This window comes from Elephas maximus, chromosome 10 (assembly GCF_024166365.1).
Source record: "Elephas maximus indicus isolate mEleMax1 chromosome 10, mEleMax1 primary haplotype, whole genome shotgun sequence".
Lineage (NCBI taxonomy): Eukaryota > Metazoa > Chordata > Mammalia > Proboscidea > Elephantidae > Elephas > Elephas maximus.
The window spans coordinates 38,557,767-38,577,141 of record NC_064828.1 but is presented as its reverse complement, the minus strand read 5'-3'; the positions used below and the strand labels follow the sequence as shown (position 1 = coordinate 38,577,141).

Here is a 19,375-nt window from a genome sequence, read left to right as displayed (position 1 = left end):
CATCAAAATAATATACAAGAAAAAAATAGAGACTCAGTAGAAACAAAACCAACAAAAAAGAATAAGAGGAAAAGACAATATATAAAGATAAAATAATCAGCACAAAAAATTAAGTGGGAAAAAGAAACTGTCAACAACACACAGAAAAAGACATCAAAATGATAGCACTAAATTCATACCTATCCATAATAACGCTGAATGTAAATGGACTAAATGCACCAATAAAGAGACAGAAAGTGGCAGAATGGATAAAAAAAGATGATCCATCTATATGCTGCCTACAAGAGACACACCTTAGATTTAGGGATACAAACTAAAACTCAAATGATGGAAAAAACATATCAAGCAAACAACAATCAAAAAAGAGCAGGAGTAGCAATATTAATTTCTGACAAAATAAACTTTAAAGTTAAATCCACCACAAAGGATGAGGGAGGACACTGTATAAAGATTAAAGGGACAAAACACCAGGAGGCTATAACCATATTAAACATTTATGTACCCAATGACAGGGCTGCAAGATACATAAAACAAACTGTAATACATTGAAAAATGAGAGAGACGGTTCCACAATAATAGTAGAGGCTTCAACACACCACTTTTGGTGAAGGGCAGGACCTGCAGAAAGAAGCTCAATAAAGACACGGAAGATCTAAATGCCACAATCAACCAACTTGGCCTTATAGACATATACAGAACACTCCACCCAACAACAACCAAGTATACTTTCTTTTCCAGTGCACATGGAACATTCTCTAGAATAGACCACATATTAGGTCATGAAGCAAGCCTTAGCAGAATCCAAAACATCAAAATACTACAAAGCATCTTCTCTGAACATAAGGCCATAAAAGTGGAAATCAATAACAGAAAAAGCAGGGAAAAGAAATCAAACACTGGAAACTGAACACTACCCTGCTCAAAAAAGACTGGGTTATAGAAGACATTAAGGATAGAATAAAGAAATTCATACACTCCAATGAGAATGAAAACACTTCCTATCAGAACCTTTGGGACACAGTGAAAACAGTGCTCAGACGTCAATTTATATCAATAAATGAACACATACAAAAAGAAGAAAGGGCCCAAATCAAAGAATTATCCCTACAACTTGAACAAATAGAAAGAGAGCAGAAAGAAAGAAAACAGAAAAACAACTGAAAGAGTTATCAAAGAATTATCCCTACAACTTGAACAAATAGAAAGAGAGCAGAAAGAAAGAAAACAGAAAAACAACTGAAAGAGTTAACAAGACCAAAAGCTGGTTCTTTGAATAACAAAATTGATAAACCATTGGCTAAACTGACAAAAGAAAAACAGGAGAGGAAGCAAATAACCCAAATAAGAAATGAGATGGGCAATAATACAACAGACCCAACTGAAATTAAAAGAATCATAGCAGATTATTACAAAAATTGAACTCTAACAAATTTGCAAACCTAGAAGCAATGGATGAATTCCTAGAAACACACGACCTACCTAAACTAACATAAACAGAGGTAGAACAACGAAATAGACCCATAACCAGAGATTGAAAAGGTAATCAAAAAACTCCGAACAAAAAACAAAGCCCTGGCCCAGACGGCTTCACTGCAGAGTTCTACAAAAATTTCAGAGAAGAGTTAACAGCACTACCACTAAAGGTATTTCAGAGCATAGACAAGTATGGAATACTCCTTAAATAATTCCATGAAGCCAGCATATCCCTGATACCAAAACCAGGTAAAGGCATAACAAAAAAAGAAAATTAGAGACCTATATCTCTCATGAATGTAGATGCAAAAATCCTCAACAAAATTCTAACCAATAAAACTCAACAACATATCAAAAAAATAATTCACCATGACCAAATGGGATTCATACCAGCTATGTAGGGTTGGTTCAACATTAGAAAAACAATTAATATAATCCATCATATAAATAAAACAAAAGACAAGAACCACATGATTTTATTAATTGCTGCAGAAAAGGCATCTGACAAAGTTCAACTCCCATTCATGATAAAAACTCACAGCAAAATAGGAATAGAAGTGAAATTCCTTAACATAATAAAGGCATTTATACAAAGCCAACAGTCAACATCATCCTAAATGGAGAGAGTCTGAAAGCATTCCCCTTGAGATCAGGAACCAGACAAGGATGCCCTTTATCACCACTCTTATTCAACATTGTGCTGGAGGTCCAAACCAGAGCAATTAGGCTAGATAAAGAAATAAAGCGCATCCAGAATGGTGAGGAAGAAGTAAAGCTATTTCTATTTGTAAATGATAGTATCTTATACACAGAAAACTGTAAAGAATCCTCGAGAAAACTAAATGAAACTAATAGAAGAATTCAGCAGAATATCAGGATACAAGATAAACATATAAAAATCAGTTGGATTCCTCTACACCAACAAAAAGAACATCGAAGAGGAATTCACCAAATCAATGCTATTTACAGTAGCCCCCAAGAAAATAAAACATTTAGGAATAAATCTTCCCAGAGATGTAAAAGACCTATACAAAGAAAAACTACAAGACACTACTGCAAGAAACCAAAAGAGACCTACATAAGTGGAAAAACGTACCTTGCTCATGGATAGGAAGACTTAATGTTGTAAAAATGTCTATTCTACCAAAAGTGATCTATACGTATAATGCAATTCTGATCCAAATTCCAAAGACGGAGGAACAAATCACCCACTTCATATGGAAGGGAAAGAGGCCGCGAATAAGTAAAGCATTACTGAAAAAGAACAAAGTGGGAGGCACCACTCTATCTGATTTTAGAAACTATTATACGCCACAGTAGTCAAAACAGCCTGGTACTAGTACAACATAAGATACATAGACTAGTGGAACAGAATTGAGAATCCAAACATAAATCCATGCACATATGAACAGCTGATATTTGACAAAGGCCACAAAGTCAGTTAAATGGGGACAAGACAGTCTCTTTAACAAATGGTGCTGGCATAACTGGATATCCATCTGCAAAAAAAATGAAACAAGACCCATACCTCACACCATGCACAAAAACGAACTCTAAATGGATCAAAGAACTAAAATTAAAATCTAAAACAATAAAGAGCATGGAAGAAAAAATACGGACAATGTTAGGAGCCCTAATGTATGGCATAAACAGCATACAAAACATTACTAACAATGCAGAAGAAAAACTAGATAACTGGGAGCTCCTAAAAATCAAACACCTATGCTCATCCAAAGACTTCGCCAAAAGAGTAAAAAGATTACCTACAGACTGGGAAAAAGTTTTTAGCTATGACATTTCTGATCAGCGCCTGATCTCTAAAATCTACAGGATACTACAAAAACTCAACTACAAAAAGGCAAATAACCCAACTAAAAAATGGGCAAAGGATACGAATAGGCACTTCACTAAAGAACGATATCTAAGTCAACTGGCATAACAAAATCTATTAAGACAACATTCGGCACCTCATTTTGGAGAGTGGTGTGTGGGATCTTAAATGCTAGCAAGTTGCCATCTAGGATGCCTCAATTTGTCTCAACCCACCTGGAGCAAAGGAGAATGAAGAACACCGAAGACACAAGGTAATTATGAGCCCAAGAGACAGAAAGGGCCACATAAACCAGAGACTACATCAGCCTGAGACCAGAAGAACTAGATTGTCCCTGGCTACAACCGGTGACTGCTCTGACAGGGAACACAACAGAGAACCCCTGAGGGAGCAGGAGAGCAGTGGGATGCAGACCCCAAATTATTGTAAAAAGGCCAGACTTAATGGTCTGACTGAGACTAGAATGACACCAGTGGTCATGGTCCCGAGACCTTCTGTTAGCCCAAGACAGGAACCATTCCCAAAGCCAACTCTTCAGACAGGGATTGGACTGGAAAATGAGTTAGAAAATGATACTGGTGAAGAGTGAATTTCTTGGATCAGGTAGACACATGAGATTATGTTGGCATCTCCTATCTGGAGGGGAGGTGAGAGGGCAGAGGGGGTCAGAAGCTGACTGAAAGGGAATGAAAATAGAGAGTGGAGGGAAGAAGCAATTAGGAGTATATAGCAAAGTGTGTATAAATCTTTTGTGTGAGAGACCGACTTGATTTGTGAACTTTCACTTAAAGCACAAAAAAAATTAAAAAGTAAAAAAGAGAAGAAGAAGTCAAACTGAAAAAAAGAAGAGAGGAACAGAGTATTCTAAAAAAATGCGTTTCTGTGTGATGGTGATTTAAAGGCCCTTCCATAAACTGAAATTGACTCCAAGGCAACTAACAACATTCTCCAGGGAAGAGTACTGCTTGGAGAAATTTTTCATTCCCTTCTTCCTGTACTTTCACCTTGCCAGTTTTCGGAGTCCTTGAAGAGAGAGGTCTGATATCTTCAGCTTGGTCCTTGCTATGGATTGAATTGTGCCCCCCCCGCCCCCTGCCAAATTGTGTCAACTTGGCTAGGCCATAATTCTCAGTATTGTGTGATTGTCCACCATTTTGTCATCAGATGTGATTTTCCTGTGTGTTATAAATCCTACCTTTATGACGTTAATAGACAGGATTAGCAGCAGTTATGTTAATGAGGCAGGACTCGATCTATAAGATTAGGTTGTATCTTGAATCAATTTCTTTTGGGATATAAAAATGAGAAGAGAATACAGAGACAGGGGGACCTCATACCACCAAGAAACAAGAGCCAGGAGAATAATATGTCCTTTAGATCCAGTGTCCCTTCACTGAGAAGCTCCTGGACCAGGGGGAGACTAATGACAAGCACCTTCCTCCAGAACCAACAGAGGGAGAAAGCCTTCCCCTGGATCTGGTGCCCTGAATTCAGACTTCTAGCCGCCTAGAGTGTGAGAGAATAAATATCTCTTTGTTAAAGCCATCCACTTGTGATATTTCTGTTATAGCAGCACTAGATAACAAAGACAGTCATGCTATATAGCACACCTCCTTACTGTGGCCTGGACTACTTCAAAGGGAAGGCGTAGAAGAGACAGAATGAGGATTATAACCCTCCCGGCTCCTCATATCACCCGCATCAGATGTGTCCTCCTTCTACCCGGTCAACTCGAGGATGAACAACTGATAGCCAGCTAATGGAAAGAAGCTCCAACCTAATTCTCTTTGCATTTACTACTTCTTCAATTTTCAGGGAACCCTAAGGAAGAAATGCTTTTGAGAGGACAGGGAAGTTTACAAGTCCCACAACTATGTAAATAATTTAACAACCTACAAAATGAATTTTCATTAATATAGTCAGGGCTCCCAGCGTGACTATAACGGATTTTACTTTCTCTACTTTCTACAGGCTCCAAATCTCTGTGTTCATTACTGCATAGGGATTGTCTTGTAAACTTAGTAGGAACCACAAACAATTGTCTAAAGTTTTCTGCTTGGGTCTCCTGAAAATTGTTTTTGTTTTCCAGTCTATGTATTTCTTTAGCTAGACTAAGAAAGGCAGACACTTCGTCAAAGAGCATGGCTTTGTTGTTCTGACTGGGCCCTTGGGGATTGTCCAAGAGAGCGATGGTGTCTGTCTAGGGCTTATGCCACAACCTGCACTTTTCAGTGCTTTTCAAGAGATTCAGCAGATGCGATAATTATTGCCCTCGAAATCTCTGCCTGGTGGCCCAGCATCCCAGGAATTTGCCCAAGTTGCTTCATGATGGTTGTCTAATTCTGCCCCTCACTGTGGGGTTTCACAGGTATAATAGGATTTTACTTTTGAGGTAGCAGGCAGGCTGCCTGGCAAAGGATCTACTTGCAGAGAGGAGGCTCTATCCTTCCCATTCCCTCACCAGCTCTAGGAATCTTTGATTTAGAGCACTACAGCTTCTGCAGTTCATTACTGTACATTTTAGAGTCAAGCTCGACTGTATCTGTGGGTTACCCCCTAAAGTGCTATACTCATTGTGATAATAGCTAAGGATATTACAGACAGGAGGAGCCCATACTGTCTTTAGAACACCACTACTCTCAGCCTTAAGTGGGCTTCCAAATCGAAAAGCAGAGTGCTACCTCACAAGGTTTGAGAATTACAGCTGCCCACCCAGCTCAGGCTTCTAGCAGTCCAGGTAAGGGCAAGGGCTTGTAGCCATGACTACCTGACTAGCAGCAGCTATGGGGCCCCAAGAGTTGGGAAAGTCAGAGATGAGAAAAATATGGGGGCTTGATGCATCAGTAACCTCTCTGGAGTGTTATTTATTTGCCTTCATGTCAAAGTCTGGCCACCCGTGCACTCATCTCATAACATAGTGGGTTTTCCAGGAAAGAGTGTCATAACGTGTGGTGTTTGCTAGGCCTCTGAACCCAGGAACATCCATCTGAACCATTCAAATAAGGAGGTAGGAGATATCGTATCCAAAGATTAAGCACATATAACAGTGACAGTGTGGTCCAGTGGATAAAGCAGTATAGTAGAAGTCAAAGACCATGGGTCTCTGGTCTGGTCTTTGCTGTTCAGTTGTTCTGTGACTTTGTTCAAAGCCTCTTTGTGCTTTAGTGCCCTTGGCTGGAAATGGTAACACTTGCTGACTGATGAGCCTGCTAGGACTGTACCTTTTAGAGGGGTGCTGTCGCAGAAAGAACCAGGAGCCCCATCCCACCCCTATCTCAGTATCAGGGCTGCTTCCATAACTTTAAACATGTCTTCAAAATTTATTAGGTATCTACATTCTAGACATTCTTCCATGTGGTTTAGTATCACATTGAATTCTCAGGCTTAAAGAAGTCCCACTGTTTGCCAAACGCCAGAGAGTTAGTGACAGGGCTGGAATTTGAAGTTAACACCCGTATGTCACTTTCTCCCATATACAAAATGTAGCTAATGTTGCTCCCTTTCTTTATATACAAACACAAGTACCATTACTATCCTGTTTGGCTGCTGAGTAAAATAGACATCATCTTTAAGTAATCAGTAATGTATTTAGCAAGTATTACTAATAACAAATACTAATATAGTAATTGGTATAACTATCTTTAATCTCCTACTATATGCTGGGTACCCTACTAGATGTTTCATATTATAGCTAGCTTTTCAAGATAGGGGTTATTATTTCCATTTTACATGCAGTGAAGCTGAGACTCAGAGCTGAAGCAATTTACACGATTCATTCAGAATATATTCCTTCACCCTCATAAAAACACATATCAATCCCTCCTTTTCTCTGCAACCACTAACTCATCTAAATGTATGAAGGACTTTGGCATCTGGATTATGATATTATTTTTATGTCTAACAGTTTAACCAAACAATTAGTAGACTGCCATCCAACTTCATTTGCACGTTCCACTTCAAGACCACATTTTTTTTATTAACTTTTATTGAGCTTCAAGTGAACGTTTACAAATCAAGTCAAACTGTCACATATAAGTTTATATACACCTTACTCCGTGCTCCCACTTACTCTCCCCCTAATGAGTCAGCCCTTCCAGTCTCTCGTTTCGTGTGAATTTTGCCAGCTTCCAACTCTCTCTATCCTCCCATCCCCCCTGCAGACAGGAGATGCCAACACAGTCTCAAGTGTCCACCTGATACAAATAGCTCACTCTTCATCAGCATCTTTCTCCTACCCACTGTCCAGTCCCTTTCATGTCTGATGAGTTGTCTTCAAGACCACATTTTTGACCCTATGAAAACCTTTCCCTTCACACTTCTGAAAGATACACTCCCAGTCTCTGACTACAACCTCCACTCCAATGGCTATCTCGGTTGCTTACTTTTTTTTTTTTTAACACAGCACACTTAAAAAAAGACACATTTATTCAGTGTCATGATCAGACTTTCACATTTAGCAATCAACAGTATGGGTGAAAAAAAAAAAAAGCTACATTAAAACACTTTGTTGGAATGCTTTACACTTTCCACAGAACAGAAACTAAAATAACCTGTTATACAATTAGTCACAAATACAGTCCTCGAGTGTTTTGCCCATACACATGAGTATTGTCTAAAACATGTCTTCTTTGTAGCAGCTAGGCCCTGCCACCACTGTGCTTGGCTGAGTTCACAAATCTGTTGTAACCTGTAGCTTCCCTGTCACTTCTCTGGCTCTCCTCTCCTGCTAAGCTTTGTTTCCTGGCAGTCATGAAAACCTTCTGCCTCTGCCATAGCTACTGCTGCTGCCTGAACCGCCATAGCCACCTTGGTTTCATGGTTTGGCAAAGTATTGACCTCCACCACCATAAGGGCCAGAGCTTCTGCCTCCAAAGTTTCCTTCCTTCATGGGTCCAAAATTTGAAGACTGATTGTTGTAACTGCCCAAATCATTGTAGCTTCCGCCACCTTCAAAATTGCTTCCATCATTACCAAATCTGTTATAACTGTCCCCACTGCCTCCATATCCACCACCGCCACGGCTGCCACCAAAGCCACCACGCCCACTGAGGTTTCCTCCACGACCAAAGTTGTCATTTCCACCAAAACCACCTCCATGGCCACCACCAAAGTTTCCAGAACCACTTCGACCTCTTTGGCTGGATGAAGCACTGGCCATCTCTTGCTTTGACAGGGCTTTCCTTACTTCACAGTTGTGTCCATTCACAGTATGGTATTTCTGAATGACAATCTTATCTACGGAGTCGTGGTCATCAAAACTAACAAAAGCAAAGCCCTTCTTCTTGCCACTGCCTCGGTCAATCATGATTTCAATCACTTCAATTTTCCCATACTGCTCAAAATAATCTCTTAGGTGATGTTCTTCAGTGTCTTCTTTAATGCCACCAACAAAGATCTTTTTCACAGTTAAGTGGGCACCTGATCTTTGAGCGTCTTCTCGTGAGACAGCCCTCTTTGGTTCCACAACTCTTCCATCTACTTTGTGTGACTTTGCATTCATGGCTGCATCCACCTCCTCCACAGTAGAGTAAGTAACAAACCAAAGCCTCTGGAGGACTTAGTGTTTGGTTCTCTCATTACCACACAGTCCGTGAGCGTCCCCCATTGCTCAAAATGGTTCCTCAAGCTCTCATCCGTTGTTTCAAAGCTCACACCTCCGAAGAAGAGTTTCCGCAGCTGTTCGGGCTCTTATAGGGTACTCTGACTTAGACATGACGGTAGTGAGAAGAGGTTACTTAACGATGTTTCCTCGGCGGCGTCCACAAGCAGAAAGCTCAGTTGCTTACCTTTTATATGTCTTTTCTTTAAATTCAGCAACATTCCTAGTCCTCAGGCTAATTTTCTCTTGATATGTCAGCTCTCCGTTGTTCACTTTCTCCTCAGCTGGGCTAGAATCCTTGGTCCATCATGCCTGTCATTTCCAACACTCTGAAAATTTCCCTTAGTTCTCCTGACCTTTGATTGTCCTGTCACACTTACGATAAAAAATTCCATTTCTGTGTTGTCACTTTTCCCGACAACTATGCTTTGCCTCATTAACATTAACTGCCACTCACTCTTCAGTTCTCTGCTCAAATATCATATCCTTAAGAATGCCAACCATCCCTTCACATGGCAGCTGGGTCACTGTATTTTTGCTCTCACAGCGGCCTGTACTGCTTATTCATAGTACTTGTCAGAGTTTATAATTATACATATAATTGGAAACCCCATGGGACAGTTCTACTCTGTCCTACAGGGTTGCTGTGAGTTGGAAATGACTAGACAGAGCATAACAACATATATATATGTGTGTGTGTATATATATATATATATATACATATATATATATATATACACACTTAATTACTTGGCTAATATCTTTTTTCCTCACTAGACTGTAAGCTCCATGAAGGCAAGGTCTATGTCTGTTCTGTTTGCATGTTGTTCTTTAATTCCAGACTATTTCTTCCCTACTCTCTAGTAAAAAGGCAAAACAAGATAAAACAACCCTGCTTCTTTATGCTGTCTGGGTATACTCTCTTCCCTTCTTTTCCTTTGTTGTATCAGACTTGGGACTTTTCCTCATTACCTTGAAACTTTGACCATGGCTCACCATCATTCTCATGCCTCCAACTCTTGCCATTGGTCTCATATTCTAACATTCAAGTGGATGACCTATCCAACATCCTGTCCTCTCCACATTTCCAATTTATCTTCGTCCCCTCCAATACAGCCACCCTCTTCCATGTCATGCCTGGAATCTTGTCATTAAGAGAAATTGAATTGTCTCTAAATTTCAATATTAAACATCCAAGTCTGACACTACCACCTGAGACTTCCAGCTCACGTTCTCAAGTTCCTTCATTATATAACAATTCTTTGATCTCATCCAGACTTCTAACGCATTGTCCCTGCCAGCATCATTTTGCTTTTATTTCCTTTCTACTATCATCATTATAAAGACTTCCTCATAGAGGCTCTCAACTCTGTCATCCTCTCTTCCCATTGTACTAACCTTCTATCCTACCACCTTGAATGCACTTATCTTCTTCTCTACTCTTGTTCCTAAGCAGGGAATTTCGCTGGGGGGAAAAAATTGTTCATAGGTTTCACTCTAAATTCATGTCCACTGTCCTCAGACAGTTTCAACACTGCCTGAAATTCCCACTATATTTCTCTAGTAGGTTTACTTTCCTACTTTTGGAAATAACTATTTTATATATTTTCTTCTCTCCTCAAAGCTCCCATACCGTTTACCTTCTCACCTGATGACTTCACATTATATTTAACTGAGAAATTAGAAGTCCTTAGATGCAAATGCTTCTGTTTCCCTATCACCAAACATATCTTGGGTTTTCAATCACTTTCTCCTTCCCTTCAGTAACAGGGTAATTTACCCCACCCACACTGATGAAGACTATTTTCTCTCCTTGTGCCCTGGGTCCTATCCTGTCTCACCTACTTAAGGATTTTGCTTTTAAGTTATACTCCTAGACTCCTACATCATCAACCTTTCCCTCCTTATAGATTATTCCTTAAAAAAAAGAATACATGATCTAACATCTTACATCTTTATAAATTCCCTTGATATCACATCCACTTTGAACTACTGCCTCGTTTCTCTACTTACCTTCATGACCAAATTGAACGGGAAAAATGAGGTCATCATGAAAAAATCTTGTACAACCATCTCTTCTCACTACCACCTATGTCCCCCCTTTACTCCTTCTGTATGTACTTATGTCCACTCGTATTCATTATAAATTCCTTCTTTGCTTCCTCCTTACTTATTTCTAACTTTCTCATTGCCACACTTTCTCTCGCTTACGTGTTTATTCTCCATAAAGCAATTGAAGAGTTTTTCTTCCTAATCACAAAGTAGATCAGATTATTCCCTTATTAAAAATATTCAAAGATTTTATTTTATTTAAAATAGAGTATTCATATATAATTGATAGGAAAAGTTTCAGAGAGGGAAAGGAGGGAATAACTGAATTAAAAAAAGGGATACTTTTTTTTCCCCTCAGGTGATTTATAGTTTACTGAGAGACACAGTCATTCAACAGATATTCATAAAGATTATAAATTGTCACTGTTAATAGTGTGATAAAAGAAGTGTTCAGGGGAAGGAAGGATGTGAATAGTGAAGTGTTAAGGGTATAGTGTGCAGGCAGATAGAACTGTATGTATAAATGCCCCAAGGCAGGAAGGATTATGGGGCTTTCGAACCACTGAAGTAAGGGCCCTGTGACTGGAAAATTGAGGCGGGGAAGGAGAACGGTAAGAGGTAGTGTTAGAAAAGTGAGTAGGGTTTAGGTTTTGCAGAACTTTGTTGGTGGTTAAGATTTTGAACTTCATCTCAAGAACAAATGGATGCCATCAAAGAGTTTTTGAAGATATTTGGCCTTAGTTTTATTTTTAATGAGATCATTCTCGGTGCTTTATGAGGAATATATGCAGATATAGGTAAATTGGTTTTTGTAATTTTCCAGAGATAATTATGGTTTGGATAAGGGCACTCTAATAACAGTAATAAGTGGACAGGTTCAAGATATTTTAGAAGCTGGATTGACAAAGCTTGATAAGTGATTAAACTTAGGGGGTAATGGCAAAAGACATGTCAGGGATAATAGATGTGTCAAGGATAACCTCTGGTTTCCAGCATAAGTAAATGAATCCATAAAGAAGCCAATTCCTGAGAGTGATAATGCAGGAGGAGTAGCTGGTTTGGGAAAGAAGATAATGAACTGGAGTTCAGACTTTGAAATCGAGATTTTTGGGAGAAATTCAAGTAAAATTTGAATTATGGTTTTAAAATCTAGGAAATATCCTTTATATATCTCCTTCCCCAAACTGCACAGTTTATTAAATGTATCTCTAACTTAAAAAAAAAAACTTAAAAAAAGTATTTCCTAAATCCAATCACTTCCTACCCCCTCTGTTGGCTTGACCTTAATCTGAGCTATTATAATCTGCTTCTATGTTATTACTTCCTAATTGTCTCTCTGCTGCTTTCTAACAGTCTATTCTCTAAGAAGTCACTAGAGTGATCCTTTTAAAATACAGATTGCACCACACCACCCTCATGCTACGCCCTTAAAATGAAAATGCCATCTCCTTTCTTTTGCCAAAAGACCCTACAGGAGCCAGCCTTGTCTTCCTCGCCAAACATTTTTCTACCCTTTTCTCTATTGTATACTATTTAGCCACATCAACCTCCTCGTTGTTATTTGAACAGACCTCAGGGCCTATGCCCTTTTTATTCACTCTGCATAGAATGTTTTTCTCCTCATTGAGCGAAATTTGACTTAAATGTCACCTGAACATTCTCTATAAAGCAGTCTACCCTTCCAGGCCTGTGAATTTATTTGTTAGATGACACAGCCAATATTTAGAATTGAAAATTATTTCTTTCTTGGTATGTGTGTCTGACATATAAGAGGAAGATGTGACCAATGACTTTTTCTTCTGCTTACACAAGAAAAGATATTTTTATATATTTGCAGATTATTTTGTGGACTGTAATTTAGAAAAGATACACCAGCAGGAAGAGAGGATGTTGTATGAATAAAAGTGCTTTGTTGCTTTAGTCACGAAAAAAAAAAAAAAAAAAAAAAAACAGCTGCTGATTAACATATGCTTTCTGATCTTGATTAATTCTGGAATGAAATAGTGAAAATTGTGATTATGTTTATTTCAGAGTGCTGTGTGAAGTAATAGCTATCAAATAAAAGATCCTCCTTTATCACTCTGAAGACTTCTGGCTCTTGATGTAAAAGGTAGTCACTCAAGATTTTACCATGAATGAAATGATCGTGACTCTGATAATGTCTGGGCTATGTGACAATGAAAAAGGAAGACCGAAGAAGAGTTGACACCTTCAAATTGTGGCGTTGGCAAAGAATGTTGAATATACCATGGACTGCCAAAAGAATGAACAAATCTGTCTTGGAAGAAGTGTAGCCAGAATGCTCCTTAGAAGCAAGGATGGCGAGACTGCGTCTTACATACTTTGAACATGTAGTCAGGAGGGATCAGTCCCTGGAGAAGGACATCTTGCTTGGCAGAGTACAGGGTCAGCGGAAAAGAGGAAGACCCTCAAAGAGGTGGATTGACACAGTGGCTGCAACAATGAGCTCAAGCATAACAATGATTGTAAGGATGGCTCAGGACCGGGCAGTGTTTTGTTCTGTTGTGCACAGGGTCGCTGTGAGTTGGAAGTGACTCGATGGCAACTAACAACAACAACAACATATGATTCTTTTAGGTTTCCCATGGTGCTGTGTCTCAGCAACATCATCAGTACCTGGAATAACCTGCATCTATTATTTTAGGGCACACTTTTTAATATTCAGGATAAAGCTTCCAGCTAAAGTAGCAGCAGCCCGAGTAGAAAATACAGAGCTTCAGTAGACATTTGGTACTAGAATTCATGGAATTTGATGACTGATTAGAAGTGGTGAGTTGAAAGACAGGGAAAAGCCTAAAGTTAATCCAGGGTTTCCAACTTGTGAATGTTGTGAAGTTGTCTTACACAGAGATTTCAATAATAAGATCCAGTTTCAATGGGAATTTGTTACACTTGTTTTAAATGGTTTGACTGTGTGACTTCCATGAAATCCACATGGAGATGTCTAGTAAATAGCAGGAAATATAGATCCAGAGCTCATGAAAGAACTGATGATAATGTAATCACTGTTAAACCCAGGGGAATGTAGGCACTCGCCTTAGAAGAGTACTGAAGTGAAAATAAGGGAATGAAAAGAAAGCATGGAATCTAGTAAACAATGACATGAAGAGGTAAAAAGAGGGGGAGGAAGTCATGAAAGACTGTGAGGTACAGAACCAGGAAAGAAAGATAATGAATAACAAGTAATATTCAAAGAGGGAGTAAGCAAGAGAGTGCGAGCCGAGGAGATGTCAACTTGTACAAGAACTGAAAAGTGGTCAACGTATTTTTCAGGTAGATTTTGATGACCGTAATACAAATAGCTTAATGTGAGTACATAATGTAAGTAATATGTTGTATCTTTTGGGTGAATGAGGAAAAATTTCCATATGCTTCCTAACAGACTTCTAATTGTGTCTTTGGCCAAAATTGTGAGCCATATTCATTATTAAACCTATCACTGGAAAGAATTCGAGTGATCGTGGCATATACTCACTGAGGCTGCAGAATGTGTCCCTTCGCTCCCTCCAAGCACAAGACTACCCAACACTGACAAAAAGCCGGGTTATATAAGGAAAAGGGGGAGGCTGGTAATTGGGTAATTAACCAATACTGTCCACCACAAAGAGGGAATAAAAGAATGTGTGTGTGTGCATGAGAGTGAGAGAGAGGGTCTTTATTATCTCTGTGAAAGAGGAGGCAAGGTTAACTGTCGAGAGTGAAAGGTTGGTAGGCTCAGCGCTTGGGACTCTGTGAGGGTGTTAAGAATTTAAACAACAACCATATTGATTGCCAAAAGGTGTATGTGTGTCTGAGATCACTCTGCCTGCTGGAAGGTGTAAAAAATGCTGTCACTGAGGCAAGTGTCATTTTGATTTTTGATTTAACTTAGTGTGGAGTCGTATATATTAGAAGGGGAAATGATCCAGTTGACCATGCTATCATTTCATGCAGATGCAAAACTGCTCCCACAGCAGAGGTTTTATTGCTTTGTTAAAAAAAAAAAAAAAAAAAAACTCACCTTAAAAGTCCTGACTGATGAAATTTCCACAGCTTCCCTTAGGAGCCTACCCCATGACCCAATAGCTCTGTCTGTCAGGGTATATTCCCTGTGGTCCCTGTGTCTTGCTTCTTTTATTTTCTTCTATTAGTCTTCTTCTTCTGGCTAAATGATTTCACCTCTTCTGTGAGCTTTGTACTTTTAAGCTCTTGTCACACTTTTCTCAGTCACCACTATGCTGTTACGTGTGTTCTCAGTTTTTTATTCTTTCCTTTTATCCATCAGTTCTTCTATACTCTTTAATAATGAGGCTGCTTTCTTTCATAATACTTAAGAATTCTTAGAGCCCTTATAAATCCAGTGTTTCTTATATGAACTCTTATCTAATAAATAGAATATTCTCACGAAATAGACTCCTAGTTATATAATTCCTCTTCTATTGCCCGTGTTGAATTATCTGCCCCCTACTCACTGCAGCCTCTGTTGAGGAAGCTTATAGGGCAATCTCCAGTATTTTAGAGAAACATACCCCAGTAGTGCCCTAACAGCTGTCTTTGCCTCTCATCTCTTCCCTGCCTAATACATCCTCCAGACTGTTGCCAAATCAACTGTCCTCCAAACTCTATTTTTGTCATGCCCATTCCCTACTCAGGCCATTTAATGCCTACCCATCACCTAGAGGATGAAGCATAAACTCTGTAACCCATTATTCCTTTTACAGTCTGCTCCCAGATTACTTCTGCACATTCTCCTCCAACATTATCAACTCTGAACCAGTTAGCACCTCTGCTTACAGTATTTCCCTTAACAGAAATGTTCCTTTCTGCTTATCTGCTTATCCAATTCCTAGCTATTCTTCAAGGTTGTCCTCAAGTATCACCTTTTCCATAAATATCTCTTGATCTCTTCTGCCTCTGAAATCTCATTGCTGTTAAATTCACACTACTCATGCATAGTGGCAGGTTTCCTGGTGGTATATTTTCACTAGATGTAATTCTTTGTGAGTGCTCCTTGAAGTTATGCTACATTCAACTAGTGGAGCAGCTTTATTCAAGTTGCTTAATTAATTCTGAGCAGCAACTTTCTCATCTATGAAATGGTGATGATAATAATAGATGATAATAATAATAATAATTTCACTGAATTGTTGTGTTAAACAAATGAAGTCAGCTATTAAGCAGTACATAGTATAATAAGTTATTCTTTTTTTTTATTCTTCTGTGCTTAAAATAATACTGGGTTTTGATGGATACTCAGTAAACGTTTGGTGAAATGACTGGTTAATTTATTCATGTTTAGGAAAGAAGTTGGCCTTGCCCAAAGGGAAGTTTAGCCTTTGTCTTCAACTTCTGGGTTGTAATCTATGTCATACCTGATAAGAGTGTATTTAGGGTGGGAGCAGACAACAAAGAACCTTAGGGTAGGGTTGGCTACTCCCAAATGTCTTAAACTGGAGACTGGCTGTGCCAGAATGACAGACCTTTGGTGTTTGGAATGAGGGTTTTGGGTAAAGTGTATCAGATGAATTAGAGATGAAATCAAGCATTTGAGTAATCAATCAGTCATTCCAAGTAAAATTCTGAACACCAAGGCTCAGGTGAGCTTTCCTAATTGGCAATACATTGTATATATTGCCACATATCAATACAAGGAAAATATGTCCTGACTCCTTGGAGAGAGGACAATGGAAGTGTTAGGTTTGGAGCTTTCCTGGACTGTATGTCTTACGTGTCTCTTCCTGTAGCTGATCTTAACATGTATCCTTTCCCTGTAATAATCCATAACCATGAGTAGTATAACAGCTTTTAGTGAGTTCTGTGAGTCTTTCTAGAGAATTATCAAATTGGTAGGAGGTGGTTTTTAGAACCCCTTGAACGTGCAGGGTACGTCAGAAGTGAAGGAAGTATTGGGGATTGTGCCTTCTAACCTTGTGTTTGGCCATAAACTCCTTGTAATTCACTTCTGGGAAGTAATCTTTGTTAAAGTTTTCTCCTCTCTCTCTTTTTCTGTCTCTCTTTTTTTCTCTCTGTCAAACTTCCTTCTATTTTCTTCTTGATTCTTTTTCCAATTCCCTTCAACCCTGAGGAACTCTAGAAAGAACTCTAAATTTTTTCAGATTCTTCATAAAGCTGATTTGATCACATGCTTTCTAGAATATGAGCTGCTGGACTGCAAATTAATAAACACTCCTGGTTGGTTGACTTTGCTGTTTTATAGCAGCTGATTCAGTTCTGACTAAACCTTTACAGTTGGAATAAAGAATGAATTGGTTCGTTTTTCCTCAGGGTTACTATCTCCATTGGCAATCACCGAGGAAGGATTAGGTCAAAATTACCCATTCCTCTCTGTCCCACGAATCTTGTGGGCATGAAGATTTCTAGAGTTTATTCAAAGAACTATTATATTTATTTATTTTTATGGGCTAATATAACTCAGGGTAAGGGAAGCGAGACATAAAAAATAGGCACAAAAGATTGTACGTATGCGTGATTTGACATAGCCATCTCTTATTTATAACAGAAGATTCTAATCAATCTTGACTTGGATTTGTGTTTTGGACTAGAAAGGACCATTCTTGATAATAAACTAAGGCATGTAGTCCTTCACCTCTGTCATGAATTGAATTGTGTCCCCAAAAAATATCTGTCAGTTTAGCTGGGCCAAGAGTCTCAGTATTGTTTGGTTGTCCACCATTTTATGTGATTTCCCTACGTGTTGTAAATTCTATCACTATAATGAAATGAGATGGATTAGTGGCAGTTATATTGATGAGATATACAAGATTAGATAGTGTCCTAAGCCAATCTCTTTGAGATATAAAAGAGAAAAGTGAGCAGAGAGACAGAGGGACCTCATACCACCAAGAAAGCAGCCCCCGGAGCAAAGTGTGTCCTTTGGGCCTGAGGTTCCTGCCCTGAGATGCTCCCAGACCAAGGGAAGGCTGATGACAAGGACTTTCCTCCAGAGCCAATAGAGAGAGAAAGCCTTCTCCTGGAGCTGGTGCCCTGAATTCGGGCTTATAGCCTACTGGGCTGTGAGAGAATAAACTTCTCTTTGTTAAAGCCATCCACTTGTAGTATTTCTGTTATAGCAGGACTAGATGACTAAGACAACCTCCCTGGATTGGATTCTGTTAGTTTCATAAGCCATGAAAACCCTCTATCCTTTTAACTGTGTTGAGGCCCAGCCAGCACTGCAGTTCACTTTAGCCTCTCTTTATTTTGTAAAGGAGACAGTTTTTTAGAGAGAGAGAAAAAAAATAAATAATTGATATGTCCCTGAAAAACTTACCAGGCTAGTTTTTCAGGAATAAACTTAGAATATAGCACCCAAACTATTGCTTAATCTTCTGTTAATTGTTGACATTAAGAAACCTTGATGCTGACAAAGGGAATTATCATGTGATCCTGTTCTTATAGGACTCAGACTTCAAAGACTGTTCTGGGCTAAGAAATTCACCTATTTCCTGGCTGTTTTGCCAAATGAAAGACTAGCTGACTATCCTGAATGCCAGCTTCTTTTACTTTCTTTTTTTCAGCAAAATAAGGCTATTATGTTTTTTTATTGTTATTATTATGAGAGTTTTTTTCCCCTCATTATTTTAAGGTGACTGAATTTATGATGTCTGAGAACTGATTAGCCAACCAACCCAGGCTATGCAATATTAACCGTCCAAAGCATCCAAAGAGCTCCAATTAACAGACTTTTGGGGGACTTCAAACAGTTAGAGCCTTTGAATCTAAGCCAGTCCCCAAGGCAGTATATACTCAGCATAAAGTAAAGGGGCTATCTGGCAGTTACTCTCTTGATCAGCATAGTTAGTCAGGGCTGTATCTCCCTGCTGAATGATCTGGTTTTGACTGCCTACACTGATCAAATCAGGTTGATAATTGTCCAATCCTCCCTGTTTTTTGTATCCTATAAACAGAGCTTAGAATAAACAAGACTAACAGGACTAACTACAGCTAATAACTGGCCCCTGCTTTTTAGGATTATCATCATGCTATTACTAGGCTGATTTGTCAAAGGTCACAATGTCCTATTGGTTTATGTCAAGGTGTTTTTGTTTTGTTTCATTTCCGCTTACTATGAACCAAATTAGCCTATTCAAAGACTTGTAGCTTCTGTTGAAATCTTAGCATCATACTATAACCCAACTGTGAATTAAAAAAAAGGAAAAAAGTTTGAAATAAAAAATAGGACATACAAAAAAGGTACTACCTGGGTTTCTAAAACATAGTTGCTGTTCTCTCCAGGCCATCGAATAGCTCTGTTTTAAGAGCAAGAACGTAGTCATACTAATGTAGCATTAATTATTTAACTTTGGTTTTGCATCATTAGATACTGAAACCACTGATGTTTTAAGACTTCTCTCTCAACCCATGGGCATTTGCTAAAACAAATCTCCCCAATTTTTAAT

The 19,375-nt window shown here is 38.9% G+C and overlaps 1 protein-coding gene across 1 annotated transcript; it reads right to left on the bottom strand.

Moving 5' to 3' along the window:
- Positions 1–7,778: 7,778 nt before the first annotated feature.
- LOC126083675 (heterogeneous nuclear ribonucleoprotein A1-like) lies at positions 7,779–8,804 on the bottom strand. Its single transcript, XM_049897524.1, has one exon. It carries the CDS (start codon positions 8,802–8,804, stop codon positions 8,118–8,120), a length of 687 nt encoding a protein of 228 aa, XP_049753481.1. The 3' UTR covers positions 7,779–8,117.
- Between the last annotated feature and the right edge of the window lie 10,571 nt (positions 8,805–19,375).

Bases quoted from the DNA above. Each gene is read 5' to 3' on its own strand.
- LOC126083675 (XM_049897524.1), bottom strand. From the start codon at position 8,804: ATGAATGCAAAGTCACACAAAGTAGATGGAAGAGTTGTGGAACCAAAG.